The sequence below is a fragment of the Hirundo rustica genome, chromosome 9 (assembly GCF_015227805.2).
Source record: "Hirundo rustica isolate bHirRus1 chromosome 9, bHirRus1.pri.v3, whole genome shotgun sequence".
Classification (NCBI taxonomy): domain Eukaryota; kingdom Metazoa; phylum Chordata; class Aves; order Passeriformes; family Hirundinidae; genus Hirundo; species Hirundo rustica.
The window spans coordinates 1,405,052-1,420,595 of NC_053458.1; the positions used below are offsets into that span (position 1 = coordinate 1,405,052).

A 15,544-nucleotide genomic window follows, 5' to 3' on the forward strand; every position below is an offset into this window, starting at 1 on the left:
TTTTATCAGCGCTGGTATCAGCGATGGCACAGCCCAACTGTCTCCGCAGGGCCCTTGCGAAACGCAGCGGGATGGGAGCGGGGCCAGCGCCTGACCTGGCCCCAAGGAGCTGAGCGGAGTCAGGGACTTCTTAATCTGAACCAAGAAGCAGCCAAGGGATTTGTATTTCTCTTTTTTCCGCACTGGTCAGGTTGTGGGAACCAGATTTGCTGCAGGAGATCTTAGTAATGTAAATTAACACAAGCTTTCAATCTGGCTTCGGTGTGCAAACGCCCCCAAAAGTCACGCTGTATTGTACATTATTGAACCTGAAATTGTGAATGTGTGACTGAAATCAACTCAAGAAAATTCCGCACTGAGTTTCAGTAGGATTTATGTATCTAACATTGTTTTGATCAAAAGTAAGAATGAAAAAGACAAAATCCAATAAGCCTCCAATCAATGGACGGGGGATTTTAAAAAGCATTGTAATAAATATAACACGTTCTAAAAATGCATTTTAGAAGCACTTCAGAGGCCTTGATGATGACGGTACACATCACATCCACAATACAACGGGACTGTGCCACTCCCAAGGTCCCTTCAGCTGCCTGGGTCACTCCCAAAGAATCCTCCCACCAGATAAAGCCCTTCAATAACCCGGGCTGGATCGATGATTTATCCCACGTAGCTGAGTGTGGGCTCATCAGTGAAATGAGGACCTCACCAAAAACGCTGGGGTTTGGCTCCGTGACCTCTCCGAAACGCATCGCTGCCGCTGTTACAGCAGCCCTGCTCCTGAGGATGCCCTCTGTGTGTCCTCAGGGCTCAGCTCCCACCAAAGACTCAGGATTTAGTTTTGTATTTTTCAGATCCTGCACCTCTTTAGTGCGTAACTCTAAAACTCCACAGCCTGTCAGCTGCTGTTCTCCTATTTTATTTGGACAAAACAATTCCTCTCCAGGCCTGAAACTCAGGGACACCTCGCTTCCTCAGGCCCTGAGAGATGTACACAACACTGAACTGAGGGGGGCAAACTGAGAGTAAATGACTTCATTACCCAATGCTGTAATTGGAGGATTAACCCCTGATATGTAAATGGACCAAATTTTTAACTGGAATAAAAACTTGTGACTGTCGTCTGTCTTCGGCGTAGCCCCTCGGAGGCTTTTGACTGCCCAAGATGTATTTATTCTCTTAATTTCACTCTCCTAATTTTGCCCAGCCTCTGTTTTAGGTAGCCACTCCAAGGCATCGCCAGCCCCTCGGGAGGTATCCAGAGCCATTCCTGCCTGGGAACAGGGAGCAGAGCTGCCTCCAGCCCCGGGTATCTCCCACGGAGGGGGGGTGAACGCTGTCCCAGGCAGCCTCGGGAATGCGGCAGGACAGCGGGAATGCTCCGGGAGTCCCGCACACCCACGGCCGGCCGCAGGAGGCAGCTGGCCCCGCGGAGTGACAGGCTCCTGATGGCAGCAGCATGTGGAGCATCTTCATGTGACATCCACAGGTGGGGAGGAGGGGAAAACAGTTTTTATCCGTTGCTATGGAGGCGTGATTAGCTTGTGTGTCTTCAGAGCCTGCCGAGGAGAAACGAAGGCTATTTTCTTATATAGATGTCATGAAATCAATCCTGGCAGAATTTCGAGAGTCAAAGGCTAAGCAGGTCTGCCTGAATGCCTCCTGTCACTCGATACACAAATAAATCTGGCCAGGGGACCTGAAGCAAGTGTCACTTGTCAGCCAGAGCCGGTCACAAAAATGACTTTTTTAGTCTCGTTCGGAGCTGTTTATGCACACGGCAACAAAACAAAACGTGCGTTCAATAAAACGCAGCAATTATCCTCACCGAAAGCGAGCCTCAGCGATTGAAGCAAAAAAAAACCCAAAAAACCACCCTTATTGCAAAGGGTGACTTCAGAAGAAACTTTTCCCTTATTCTCTCCAAACGCTAAAAGCAAACCTGATGTTCTTCTTTTAAAATGTGTCTGCCTCTAGGTCTTTGGCACAGGTTTGCTGCTGGGAGGGCCGGCAATCTATTTAATGACTGCATTGACGTCAATAGCATAACTGAAATACTTACTAAGATGCATGAGTCCAACTTTCGGGGGGTGTGTTCGAGGCAGGCGGGCGCAACACGCGGAACGGACTCGCTGCAGGAATGAACTCCCCCCGGAGAGCCGGGAAGAGCCTGGGGATGGCCCCGGACTGGCTGGAGCCGCCTCAGCCCCGCTCTGAAATTCGCTTTGAAAAAGCTCTTTTAATCCGAGGAGCGGCGAGAATCGCTCCGGCGCTCAGCAGCCCTCGTTCAGGCGCCTCATTAAGCTCATTATCTGCCTGATTTCTTTACACGGTTTTGGTTAGCTTCTGAATAATCTGCATCATGCCTGCGTGGCACCCCTTAAAAATAATATCTGGAGGTGCTCAGGAGCCTCCATTTGTGCACGCAGGCTGTGACTCTGCGGCTCAGCTGCTCAGGAACTCGTGGTTCCTCTGCGCTCCTGTGAAAGCCCAAAGCACCCACAACCATTTGACTTTTACGGCCGCTCTCCAAATCAAAAGGTCAAATCTTCAGCCAAACTCCCAGCGAAGAAACAGAATTTCAAAATGAATCCTCTCCCTCTCCTCTGTGTGTGCCCAGAGCCATCCTGCCACGTGCCAAGCAGAGGAGGGTGGTGCAAGAGCAGCAGCTCCCTGCTAATTACTCGGGGTTCGGAGATATTTGTAACCCAGAGCTCCCTTGGATGCACAGGGCTCCTTAACTCCCACAAAAACTTGGGGCTCTGGGTAGCATGAGCGTTATCCAGTCTTTGTTTATGCTTTACACAAAGGTTCGTGCACGAGTCTGTGTACGTCCTACACCCACAGGAAAAATGAAAGAGTACGAGTCTGGAGGTCGTGTAAAGGCATGTGGGAAGCGCAGACAAACGTGCCGAGGTACAGGAAAGCAGAGCTGAGGCACAGGCAAGAAAAACACCGAGCCTTCCCTCCCATCCCCAGAGAGGAATCTGAACAAAGCTTGAATCCCCTGAGCCCTGAAGCTGTGGGTGACAAATCCCAAAGGGCTGCACCCCCTGAGCCTGGGGCTGCAGCAGATCAGCGATATTTCGCAATTAATTGTGAGGAGAACTGTCATTAGCGAGCGCTGAGAGTATCCGAGGGGATCTTGAGAAGGGACCCCGCAAACCTCGCACAGTCTGGGAAAAACTCGGTGCTGTCTGATCCATAACTCTGCGCTTCGCTCCTGTCACCACTGGTGACATTACATGTGGCAGTGTCCATCCCAGGATTGAAGGCGTGGGGACAAAAAGAGGTTGGGAAAAGTTTGTACCAAATTTCTGGAAGAACGAGAGGCTTTGACCGACGGCGGCAGCCAGTGGAAGGTGATTTAATTCAGAGGGAATAAGGGTCACTGAGGGGAATAAATGTGGAAGAAGGAACAAAAGCAAGCAGGAAAAGCCAGACTTGTTGCTGGTTAAAGGTGTTATTGGTTGAACCATTGGGTAGGAACTGCAGACCTTTCACTGGGGCCAGGGGAGGGGAGAGCTGGATGGAGAAAGGAAGGCGCTGATGGATCCCTGAGCCCAAGGTGGCACAAAGGTCACCGAAAGTCACTGTGGCAGAGGCCACCCTCAGCGGGAACAAAGGGGGACAGGAGAAAGAAACCTCAGGAGAAAGAACCCTCGGGGACGCCGTGTGACAATGCGTCTGCCGTTGTTTCTGTAACCCAGAGGCGGCTGAGCAGCACGGCCCTGCGCTGGCCCTGCACAGCTGCCGGGGATGTCACAAACCCCACAGCACTCCCATCATCCTGCCCCGATAACTAAAGACCGACGGAGTTATGCTATGGCTTTGTGTTTCCACGTTACGGTTTCTCGGTTAATTCATAAAAGCGATTTTGCGCGTTCCTGTGTGCCGCGGTTGTAACAAAATAACAGGAAAAATCTGCCAGATTTACTTCAGCTGATACCAAGGACAAAACACAGGATGTTCAATCCATATTCCCCTTCCTTCTCTGGCTGTGCTTGCAAGGTTAAGAAAGCTCTGAAACTCACAGTGACACCAAGCAGTGCCTTTCAAAGCCCCTTGTCCCAGGAAAAACCTGCCCAAAAGTTGTCCTGCTCATAAGAAAATGAAAGCAAAAAAAGAATTTCCTCATTTCACCGCAGCTCATTTATTCCACCACGGGCCTGGGTCCACAGTGATGCAACACCAGCAGCAGATTTGGCCCTTGTTGCTTGGAAAATCCTGGAATATTCCAGCTGGAGTAAACAGCTGGCGTGTATTCCTTGCAGTGCAAACGCTGGATGCAATTTGCCTCCCCCCAGGGTAATTTTATTAATGCAGCCTCGTTTACTTTAAACCCTGAGTTCTGGATTTCTCAGAACAGGATATAAATCACCCCATCAATGACAAATCAGAGGAGACATCCACAAGTTGCTCACAGTGATGTCAGCGGGTTGTGGTAAAGCCCGTGAATCAACGGGTGACATCGGAGGGTTAAAATCAAACTCCAAGCTTCAACAAATCTCGTGAATCTAAACCCAGATCATTCCAAATACAGTCTTTTATCTAGAGAGATGTGAAGCAGCCTGGTCCCAATCAAAACACGACTGCTTCCTTCTGCAAAACCTTCAGGAAAAACACTCTGCATCCTCTCCGCCGCTGGCACAGAACTGGAAGGGTTCTGATAGGAAAATCTCTCCTTCTGTTCATAATTTCCAAGCAGAAGCCATCAAGGCGGGGGGAGGGAAAAGGTGCAAACACTGAAAAAAAAAAATCCTTAAAAGTCTCTGTTCTTGCTGAATTAAACAGAAACTTCCTTAGAAAGTCAAGGGTTGTGATTGTTTTCTGCTGCCTGGAAAGGAATTCAGCGTGTGACAGTGGCGGTGAAGAGGCAGAGGAGGGCAATGACCTGAATTTAACCAAGAACCCACGATTTTCTACCAACAATGCCAGTATTGGCTGGTTTTATGTAGGAAGTCACACAATTTCCTATTAATCTCAGAAATTTATCACCTTCTTACCTAAAAAGTGTCACCAGTTACTGAAGCTGTAACGCTCCAACTCACTTTTTAAAATTTTATTTGAAGATTTCACCTAAAAGCAGTTAGGATTTGTTGTTAAAAACTTATTTACTTGAGGGGCCACAAATCCAACCTTTACAAGGCAACACAAAACCTGCTGTACAGTTCTGTGTGTCAAACACTTCATCCCTCAAGGAATTTTCATGTATTCACAGCATTAGAAGCTTGGATCAGCTAAAAAGTACCAATGTCCTACAGCTCTCGCTGGAAATAGTGCAGAAAAATATCCCCAAAGCGTTAAAAAGTTGAGAGCAATTTTTTTCCACGGAAAGTGTTAAGAAAACAAACCTAAAAAAATTCCTGGAAGGGCATTCTCTCCTCGCCATTAGATTGTCTAACTTACATAAACAGGTCTATGGAAAGCCTAGGAAATTTTCCATGATTTTTCTTTTTTTTTTTTTTTTCACACAGGCATAAATTCAAACCTCATTAGACCCAGCTTTAAATCAGGTGATTCCTGCTGGCTGTGACAGAAAGAGAAGGAGTTTAAGATTGTGCTGTCCAGTTTTATTTTTTGCATCAGGGGTTTCCATCTCCCATTAACAAGTTTGGAGGAACCTAATCTGGAAGTGTGCAGGACTCTGCGTGTCCCCTGAGAATAAATAACACACAGCAGGAGAGGAAATGATAGTTATCCAGGCTTCACACGCTGTGAAAATTAAGCTTTATTAAGTCCCTCCAAGCATGTAATTATTGGAAAGGCTGAGATTAAACCTTACAAACGGGCACTGCTCCAAATCTTATCTCCTTCTCTCTGGAGCAACCTTTGAATTAGTGCAAGTAGGGCCAGCTCTGATCCTGAGCGGGGTTCTACAGACCCTCAGCTCAGCTAAACCCAGGTGTCAAAGGAAATAAACCCGTCCTAAGTAATCGGCTTCTGCTGCTCATCCTCGTCCTTGCCGCTGCCTGAGCAGAGCAGCCCTCACGGCGCTGCCCACCCCAGCTTGCCCTGGCACCCCCTTCCCAGCAGGAAGCCAAGGAAGTCTCACCCAGGAAAGGTTTGAGTACACAGATCACATGGAAACAAACTGAAATAAACAGATTAAAAAAAAAAAAAAAGACCCAGCTGTGTCTGAGCCTGTTCAAGGCTCGTGGGCTGGGGCTTGTCCAGGCCTGTGCTCACAGGGACTCACAAGAACAGCAGCCACTGTGGCCGTGACTATCAAACCAAAATCGTGTTCATCTCCTGTGCTAATACACCAGCAGAAACCCCAAACCAAACGATTAAAATAACAATATTTGGAGCCTGATAGTTCTGGGTTTTGCAGGAGGAAGGCAGAACTGCACCGGGGAGGGGGCAGAGGAGCAGCTGTGAGCAGAACTGGGCAATAAAGGTGTGCACAGCCCATCCCCAAATCCCACACGTACCTTGCAGGTTCACTCTGGTGACAGGTGGCTGACTCGTGGCTGGAGATCTCCTAAGAGGAATAAAGAATTCTCTGTCAGGAGGTGGGACTTTTATCTTTCCAAACCCTGTCAGCTCCCTCAATTAAAAATCCTTTTCCGTTCTCCCAAAAACCCCCAAACACTTCACAAAGATTTGTTGAGCGGTATTGACGGGTCTGCTAGGAAAAGCCAGAGATGGCTGCTCCCTGCCTGTTCCACAAGCTGGGAATGAGGAGAAATGTGCCTCCATCCCATGCTGCCTTTGCAACTTTGTGCTCAAAATGTGCCTGAAGTCAGCAAGGGCCAGGCTCTGGTGGCTTTTCCCTACAGAGTCTGGAATGGACACTGAAGTGATGCAAGGCAGGGCCATTGGTAAGGTCAGAAATGTGCCTTTAAACCCTGCAGGTAACACTGGAATTGCTCCTGAAGAGAGGAAGAGGATGTTGCAGCCACTATTGTTTAGCTCTGAGACAGCTGAAGGATGCTTTTTGGACTCTGAGCAACGATTTCAGCAGCGATTCCTGGATTTCGGAGGGGCCAAAAGCTATTTGAAAAAAATTGGTTCAAGTCAAGCCAACAGGGTCTGACTGGAAGAAGGTGCAGATTCTCTACAAATGTCAACACAGCTCCCTGTGAGACGTGCCAAACAAAACTGTTGATTTTTCAAGCTGAAACCATCATCAGAGACTTGTTTTTTGAAGGAATTAAAAAGAGTTGACACCAAAATCAAGACACTTCATTTTGAACTGACTGCAGTACTTCAGGCTGACCGAAAACGAAACTTTGGGCTTCTGCTTCCCTAAGAAGTTTCGGATCCATTTTAACTGAAGCCAGATTCCCCCACGCTCTCCCTTCTCCAACCTCCTTCCTAACCCCAAATTTCGGAGTCAGCCACTGAACTGCAGCATCCATTATTTGCCAGCTCTCCTTTGAAGCTCGAATCAAAGCAGGCAGAGCGGCTCAATTGCACTGCACTCGTAGCTCCGGGGGTTTCTTCAGAAGTGCTCCGGGAAGGCTTCGCTGCCCCGGTGAGGTCTGGAGCGCAATTCCAGCCCTCCGACCCGGCGGGCTCCAGAGCCCGCTCCCGGCAGGAGCCTCCCTGGCAACCAAAGGCTGTTCTGGCAGGATGTGCAGGACCCAGCTCTCCGAAGGGTTCAGCACGGGGCACACACGTTGGGCGCTCAATTCCCTGCAAATGTGCCCCGACCTGCCTCTGCTGAGCCCTTTGAAAAGCCAGATCTCGAAATCTCTGAAAAACAGAAACTCCCCGACAGGGACACCACGCCACGGCTGCAGCACTCCCAGAACCGAGGGATCCAAGCTCCAGGGATCTCCAACCCCTGAGCTGCACAGACATGCCTTTGGGGCGGTGGGGAGGGACGAGCCGCTGCTCCGTACGGTATTCCCCGCTCCAGAGCCGGCACCGCTCCCGCCAGCCTCAAATCCACGTGCCCATCCTGTTTTGCAGGCCGCCGGGGCGCAGGATGGGAGATGGGAGTTTTGACAGCGCTGTCCTTTCTCAGGCACCGCAGCGCTCCAGCCGCTGCCCGCTCCTTCCCTCCTGCCGCAGGGCATCACACGGAGCAGGCTCCGGATGCTTCCCGACCGCGTCCTGGGCTGCAATTGCCAAACTCCGGCACTCCAAAGCCATTAATCATCCTCTCCTCTTTTCCAATCAGGAAACTGCCTCAAGAACCCTGACGTTAAAGTCCGAAATATATGACTGCCAGTCGGGGTTTTTTTTTGTTTGTTTGCTTTTATTTTTTTTTTCCTCTACGCCTTAACATTCATATTTTCCAGCAAATACGTGGGACAGCAACCTCTTTTTCCTCGCTCAGGCCAGGAGGGGTGGAGGAGGAGGAAAAAAGAGAGGAAAGGAGGGGTTAAAGAAAAGCTGATATTCTCATGATCCCCAGAGCAGAGGTTTAAGTAAAATATCACATATCATGAGACATATGATAAAATCATGAGCTGGCAGCATGGCTGCAGCCCAGCAGAGCTCTTTGGAAACACTGCGGGAAGCTCTGCGGCACCTGGAAACACATTCTGCCGTGGGTTGGGATGTTTGGCACAGGATGGTTTAAAAATTTAATGACTTTTACTTCGGCCAGGCAGACGACTTTATACCTCAATCAAATCTGGGAATGTTTTCCAAAGGACACTGTAAGATGCCTGTGTCTCCTACAGGTTACACCCTCACTTCCTTCCGGCCCTGTCCAACCTCAGATTCCTCATTAGGAACTGCCAAAATGCCTGAGCTTTCCAAAAAAGCAAAGCTTTAAAAAAACCCAGGAATATTTAAGCCATCTGTTTTTTTTTTTTTATTAACCTCCATCCTGGAATGCGGCGGTTCCTTCCCATCAAAAAGAACCTCACGCTTGCTGAGATGGGGTTTATGTAAAATAAAGATTGTGAGCTCCTGGTGGGCACCAGGTGATGCCGCTCACGCTTGGAGCGGAGCGAGTCCTGCTGGGGACATCCCTGCACCTCATCCTTCCCTTCTGCAGCCAGTGGGAGCGAGCAGCGCCTGCCAGTCCCAGGCTGGGATCAGTGGGATGGGTGGGTGCACGCCAGGCCTCGCCAGGAATGAATGGTGTTGGTTTGAGGCTGAACAGCTCTCCTGGGGCCAAGCAGGCCGGAGGAAGACGATGACTGGCTCAGTATAAATAGCCAGGGGGAAACGGTGGTTCCGGACAAAGGCGTAAAAAGGAGCCTGTTTGGTTACTCCTGTTCAGCAGGTAGAAAAAACAACATCCTCCTCCTGAGTGCATCACCCTCCTCACTGGGAGCAATCAGTGTCAAAGGAAGTGATGCGGGATTCAGTTCCCTGGGCAGCCCTCTCGCAGCTGAGCTCCAGGATCCTGCCGCTGCCGGGAAATCCGTGCTGTTCCCAGAGCCCCGGGTTTGGGGTGACTCCCTTGACACCTGCCCTTTGGCCATGAACAGCTCACATGAGATTGGCTCCGTGGGGTAGAGCCTGTGCTGATAACGCCAAGTTGGGAGGTTTGATCCCTCTATGGGCCAATTAAGAGTTGGACTTGATTCTGCTGGATCCCTTCCAGAGAATTGGATAATTCTGGGATTGCTATTGCTCTGAGAAGTGGTGGAAATGCAGTGCAGGATCACGGCTTGACTGAACAGAGGTGATGCCTCTGCTCCAAGCTGGGCACATATGGAATGCCTGGGGTAGCCAAGGGGGCAACGCAACGAAGATCATGGAATTGTTTAGGTTGACAGAGACCTCTGAGATCACCAAGTCCAACCCAGCACTGCCAAGGCCTCCACTGCCCCATGTCCCCAAGAGCCACATGCACAGGGCTTTTAAATCCTGGCAGGGATGGAGATTCCACCGCCGCCCCGGGCAGCTGTGTCAGGGCTGGACAAAGCTTTCTGTGAAGAAACTCTTCCTGATATTCACATAAACCATCAGCCTGAGGCCATTCCCTCTCCTGTCCCTGTTCCCTGGGAGCAGATCCCAAATCCCCCTGGCTGTCCCCTCCTGTCAGGAGCTGTGCAGAGACACAAGATCCCCCCTGAGCCTCCTTTTCTCCAGGCTCAGCCCCTTCCCAGCTCCCTCAACCTCTCCTGGGGCTCCAGCCCCTTCCCCAGCTCCATTTCCTTCGCACTCTCCAAACCCTCAATGTTTTGGTTTTTTTTTTGTGGTGTGGGGCCCCAAACTGACCCCATGATTCATGGTGGACACCACACAAGACGAAACACCTTGCTTGCTCCTCAGGGAGGACCTGAGGGATGACGGCATGAAGGGATGAAGGGATGAGGGGATGAGGGCATGAGGGGATGAGGGAATGAGGGGTGACAGGTGAGGGGATGAGGGAATGAGGAGTGACGGGTGAGGGGATGAGGGAATGAGGGATGAGGGGATGAAGGAATGAGGGAATGAGGGGATGAGGGGTGAGGAAATGAGGGAACGAGGGGAAGAGAGGATGAGGGATGAAGGAATGAGGGGAGATGGGTGAGGGATGAGGGGTGAGGGATGAGAGAATGAGGGATGAGGGAATGAGGGAATGAGGGAATGAAGGAATGAGGGATGAGGGAATGAGGGAATGAGGGGATGAGGGATGAAGGAACGAGGGATGAAGGGATGAAGGAATGAGGGATGAAGGAACGAGGGATGAAGGAATGACGGCTGAGGGCCGAGGGCTCGGAGGCCGTGAGGGAGGGCAGAGCGCGCCCCCTGGCGTCGCGCGCAAACCGCGGCGGAGCCGTGAGGCCACGGCGGAGCCTGAGGCACCGCGGCTCCCCGGTCCCGCCGCCCCTTCCCGACCCCCGCCGCCCCTTCCCGACCCCCGCCGCCCCTTCCCGACCCCCGCCGCCCCTTCTCGGCCCCGCCGCCCCTCCTCGGCCCCGCCGCCCCTCCTCGGCCCCGCCGCCCCTTCTCGACCCCCGCAGCCCCTTCTCGGCCCCCGCAGCCCCTTCTCGGCCCCCGCAGCCCCTCCCCGGCCCCGCCGCCCCTGCCCGACCCCCGCCGCCCCTGCTCGGCCCCCGCCGCCTCCTCCTGTGCACGAAACGAGCCTAAAAAGCCAGGCTTACTTGTTGGAGGTGCCGTGTAAATTGGTGAGAAGCGTGAAGTTGTTCCTCACGCTTCTTAGGCTGGCCAGCACCTGAGGGAGACAAAACCGCGGGCGTCACCTTCTCTGCTTTAGTGCTTTAGAAAAATTATTTTAGACGTCAATGTGCCACCAACTCACCTGGGCAAAAGGTGTGACGATCAGGTCGTCGCCATGTCTAAGGAAAAACGGAGAAAAATGTATAAATTTCTTTACAGGTTTATTTTCAAACCGAGCAAAATTCACCTCAGGGAATGAGCGTTTTCCCGAGGGGGCTTTCCTCACGGACGAACCCATGCAGCATTTAGCTAACACCACATAAAAACTTGCTCCTAATGGAAAGGTCACTGTGTATATCCAAAACAACCGGCTGGAGCGAGCGTTCGGACTGGGAACGCCAGGCAATAAAAGCCAGGAAATTCAAAAGTTAAGGCTCACGCTTTGCACCGCGGTGGAAAATAACCAACCGTAGTGGTGCGGGGAAAGGTCACCTTTGAATTTCCTGGCTTTTGTTGATCTCTGTCGCAGTCTTTAACCTTGTTCAGACGCCGGGTTTTGTCTGGCTGTTTTCATCACGGAAGGTTTGAGCAGAAGTTGTGAACAAAATTCATCATGGCTAGCAGTAAGAGGGAGTTTGTTGGTTTGGGTTTTTAGGTTTTTGGTTTTTTGGTTAGTTTCTTTTTTTTTTTTAAATTACTTATGGTACTTGTGCGTGGATGGAACATTCTGTATGATTTACTCAACAGAGATGGCAGGGTATAGAATCATTTAAAGCTTTGGGTTGGGAGGGAGCTTAAAGCCCATCCAGTCCCATGCCGTGCCATGGGCAGGGACATCTTCCAGTACTCCAGGTGGATCCAAACCCCATCCAGCCTGGCCTTGGGCACTGCCAGGGATCCAGGGGCAGCCACAGCTGCGCTGGGAATTCTATTCCAGGACCTCCCCAACCTCACGATCAGGAATTCCTTCCCAATATCCATCTAAATCTGCCCACTTCCAGCTTAAATCCATCCCCCCTTGTCCTGTCCCTCCATCCCTTATCCCAAGCACCTCTCCAGCTCTTTTGGAGCCCCTTTAGGCACTCTTAGGAGCAATGTTGTAGTCAATTCTGTTCTTAATCCCATCATTAATAACAGGATGCACTAAGCAAGGGCAGGAGGGCTGGCTCCAGGCTGCCACAGGAGAGTCGTCCACCAGTGCTGGACCCTTCCAAAAAGGAATTCTCCCCACTGTGCTGCCACAGCGGTCATCTCCTTATTCTCACTCAGGTATCAGAGCTATTAAGTCTAAATTTAATTAAAATTGTCTCCACAGTGATGGAGACGCTCTCTCCCAAGTGCTAACAGGGCCTCGATGCCCACGGTGGATGGACACTTCAGCTGCAGACAGCCACAAATTTGGGGGAAATTATGGGATTCCCCCGCCCCAGCACACTGCTGGGAATTGCTACAACCCACCGTTTACGCCAAACGCTATTTGCACAATTTGGAGCGTTTCCTTCAATAAATATTTACTCAGTTTTAACTCACAGCAGGGATATTTTCCTGCAGAATTCTCATGGATCTGGCTAATATTCAGATTTCCGTTCCGTGACAAAACTTTCGCAACAGTCCAACTTTGGTTAACGAGCGCTTTTTAAAATAGCTTAATGGCCACTTTAAAGCTTTAAAATGTGCCTTTCAAAATAAAGGGCTGTGACTCCAGGACACTCTGTGGGTGTTGATCCTCTCGAGCTCAGCCATCTGTCCCTGCTCATTTTCCACTCGGTTCTAGGGAACAGCCCCCAAAACAGGACGGGGAACAGCAATACTGTAAATAAAAGTACAGCACAACTTCTCTGTTATTCCAGGATACAGCTCTTCTGCTAAACCCTGGAGAAAATGGGAATATTCGAAGGATGGGATGGGAGAGGATGTTAGATCAGCACCTGTTTCGTGCGTGCCAGCTATGAAACTCTCCAGTCCCACCCACAAGCTCCTCTTAACAGAGCTCAGAGGATTAAAGCGGCACGGGGAGTGTAAAATACGAGCTGAATTGATGCTTACTGTTCACTCGGCAGGGAGGAGTTCCTGGACATGGTCTTTGGTGAGAGGTCATAGTCGCTGTCGGATCTGTACAGGAACGACTCCCGGCGCTGGCTGTGGCCCGGGAATGTCGTGTGCAGGACGAGTCCCGACGAGGAGCTGGCCTGCGGGTCCAGCGGGCTGCGCCCCGGGGACGGGCCATTCTCCACATCGAAGCTGCGAACGAGACACAGACCGCGTGTCACGCTCTGCCACCAGAGGGCTTGCGGGCCGTGTGTCACCTCCCCGGGCTCTCACCATGACACCTCAGCGGGCTCACCCTGTGTCTCCTCCCCGGGCTCACCCCCTGTCACCTCCCCGGGCTCACCATGTGTCACCTCAGCGGGCTCACCCTGTGTCACCTCCCCGGGCTCACCCCGTGTCACCTCAGCGGGCTCTCACAGTGTCACCTCACCAGGCTCACCCCCTGTCACCTCAGCGGGCTCTCACCGTGTCACCTCAGTGGGCTCTCACAGTGTCACCTCAGCGGGCTCTCACAGTGTCACCTCAGTGGGCTCTCACAGTGTCACCTCAGCGGGCTCTCACAGTGTCACCTCAGTGGGCTCTCACCGTGTCACCTCAGCGGGCTCACCCCCTGTCACCTCAGCAGGCTCTCACAGTGTCACCTCAGCGGGCTCACCCTGTGTCACCTCCCCGGGCTCACCCTGTGTCACCTCCCCGGGCTCACCCTGTGTCACCTCAGCGGGCTCTCACCGTGTCACCTCAGCGGGCTCTCACCGTGTCACCTCAGTGGGCTCTCACAGTGTCACCTCAGCGGGCTCTCACCGTGTCACCTCAGCGGGCTCTCACCGTGCCACCTCAGTGGGCTCTCACAGTGTCACCTCAGCGGGCTCTCACCGTGTCACCTCAGCGGGCTCACCCCCTGTCACCTCAGAAGGCTCTCACAGTGTCACCTCAGCGGGCTCTCACAGTGTCACCTCAGTGGGCTCTCACCGTGTCACCTCAGTGGGCTCTCACAGTGTCACCTCACTGGGCTCACCCCGTGTCACCTCACCAGGCTCACCATGTGTCACCTCACCAGGCTCACCATGTGTCACCTCACCGGGCTCACCCCGTGTCACCTCCCCAGGTTCTCACAGTGTCACCTCAGTGGGCTCTCACCGTGTCACCTCCCCGGGCTCTCACAGTGTCACCTCCCCGGGCTCACCCCGTGTCACCTCCCCGGGCTCACCCCGTGTCACCTCCCCGGGCTCACCCCCTGTCACCTCAGCGGGCTCACCCCCTGTCACCTCAGCAGGCTCTCACCGTGTCACCTCAGTGGGCTCTCACCGTGTCACCTCCCCGGGCTCACCATGTGTCACCTCACCAGGCTCACCATGTGTCACCTCACCGGGCTCACCCCGTGTCACCTCCCCGGGCTCACCCCCGTCACCGGCCCGCAGCACCCGGAGGCGCTCGCTGGCACCTTTCTCATGTGTGTGAGGAGGACCCTGTGTGCCCATAAACATCCACCCCGCAGGCTCCGTCCCGACCGCCTCTGCTCACGCTTCCCTCAGCAGGAATTGCTCACAGCTCAGCACAGCAGAGGAGGGCAGGGATGGATTAGAGGTGATGGAGAATGATGAGGCCCTGGCACGGGGTGCCCAGAGAAGCTGGGGCTGCCCCTGGATGCAAGGCCAGGCTGGACGGCGCTTGGAGCACCCTGGGATAGTGGAAGGTGTCCCTGCCCACGGCATGGGATGGGATGGGCTTTAAGCACCCTCCCAACCCAAACCATTCCAGGATTCCATGATTCTAAACACCCCACTCCCCCCTCAAGGCCTTTTGCACAAGCCCTGGGGTTCATTTGCCAAACCTCACTCCAAGTCTTATGAAAACAACTGAAGACACCACAATGTGACAACGCTCTCCAGCCCAGCCCTGTCCCCACCTGCGCTGGAGCCAAACTTTTGAAATCCTGCAAGATTTGAGAGCACTTGGCAGCAGTGGGAGCTGGATGCCCAAACCATGTTTTAGCCATTCAAAGTATCAGTTCAGTGAATTTTAAACAGCTGTGCTGCAAAAAAAAAGGGCTGTTTAAAAACTAAAAACCAAAAAACCACTAAACTTTTTGTCACCTTTTCCATTTTACACCCACTTTCTTGTGGTTTCATAACTTGGCCGCCGCAGCCTGTGGCTGAATTCACCCTGGCCACTCCAGCAAGCGACACCCCTCGTAAAGGCTGAAAATGAGAGGCTGGCCTCCTGTGCCTGGGCATTTGGGCCTGATAGAAACACCAGATGTGTGACCACAGCCCAGAAAGCCAAGGGAGGTACGGCCACGCTCAGGAGGAATTTCCTCGCCTTTGGAAGTCAGGTTCTGTCTCCTCGCAGTAGGAGCTGAGTGCCTGCCCCAGCGCCTCATCCCATGCCTGCTGTCCCACCAGGACACCAGGCTGTGGTCCCTGCCATGCCTTTCTCCATCCCTCCCCTCCTTAATCCAGAAGATTCCCTGAGCACAGTG

General features: G+C 52.3%; 1 protein-coding gene across 2 annotated transcripts in view; it reads right to left on the minus strand.

The window, feature by feature from the left end:
• The window catches only part of PDE4B (phosphodiesterase 4B), a 143,031-nt gene that overhangs the window by 50,339 nt on the left and 77,148 nt on the right, over positions 1–15,544 (minus strand). For both annotated transcript variants that reach the window (XM_040072606.2, XM_040072607.2), the window contains exons 2-5: positions 13,063–13,257; positions 11,159–11,195; positions 11,001–11,071; positions 6,432–6,481 (exon numbers count right to left, since the gene is read on the minus strand). In XM_040072606.2, coding sequence (XP_039928540.1) covers positions 6,432–6,481; positions 11,001–11,071; positions 11,159–11,195; positions 13,063–13,257 — 353 coding nt within the window. The remainder of the gene's footprint in view (positions 1–6,431; positions 6,482–11,000; positions 11,072–11,158; positions 11,196–13,062; positions 13,258–15,544) is intronic.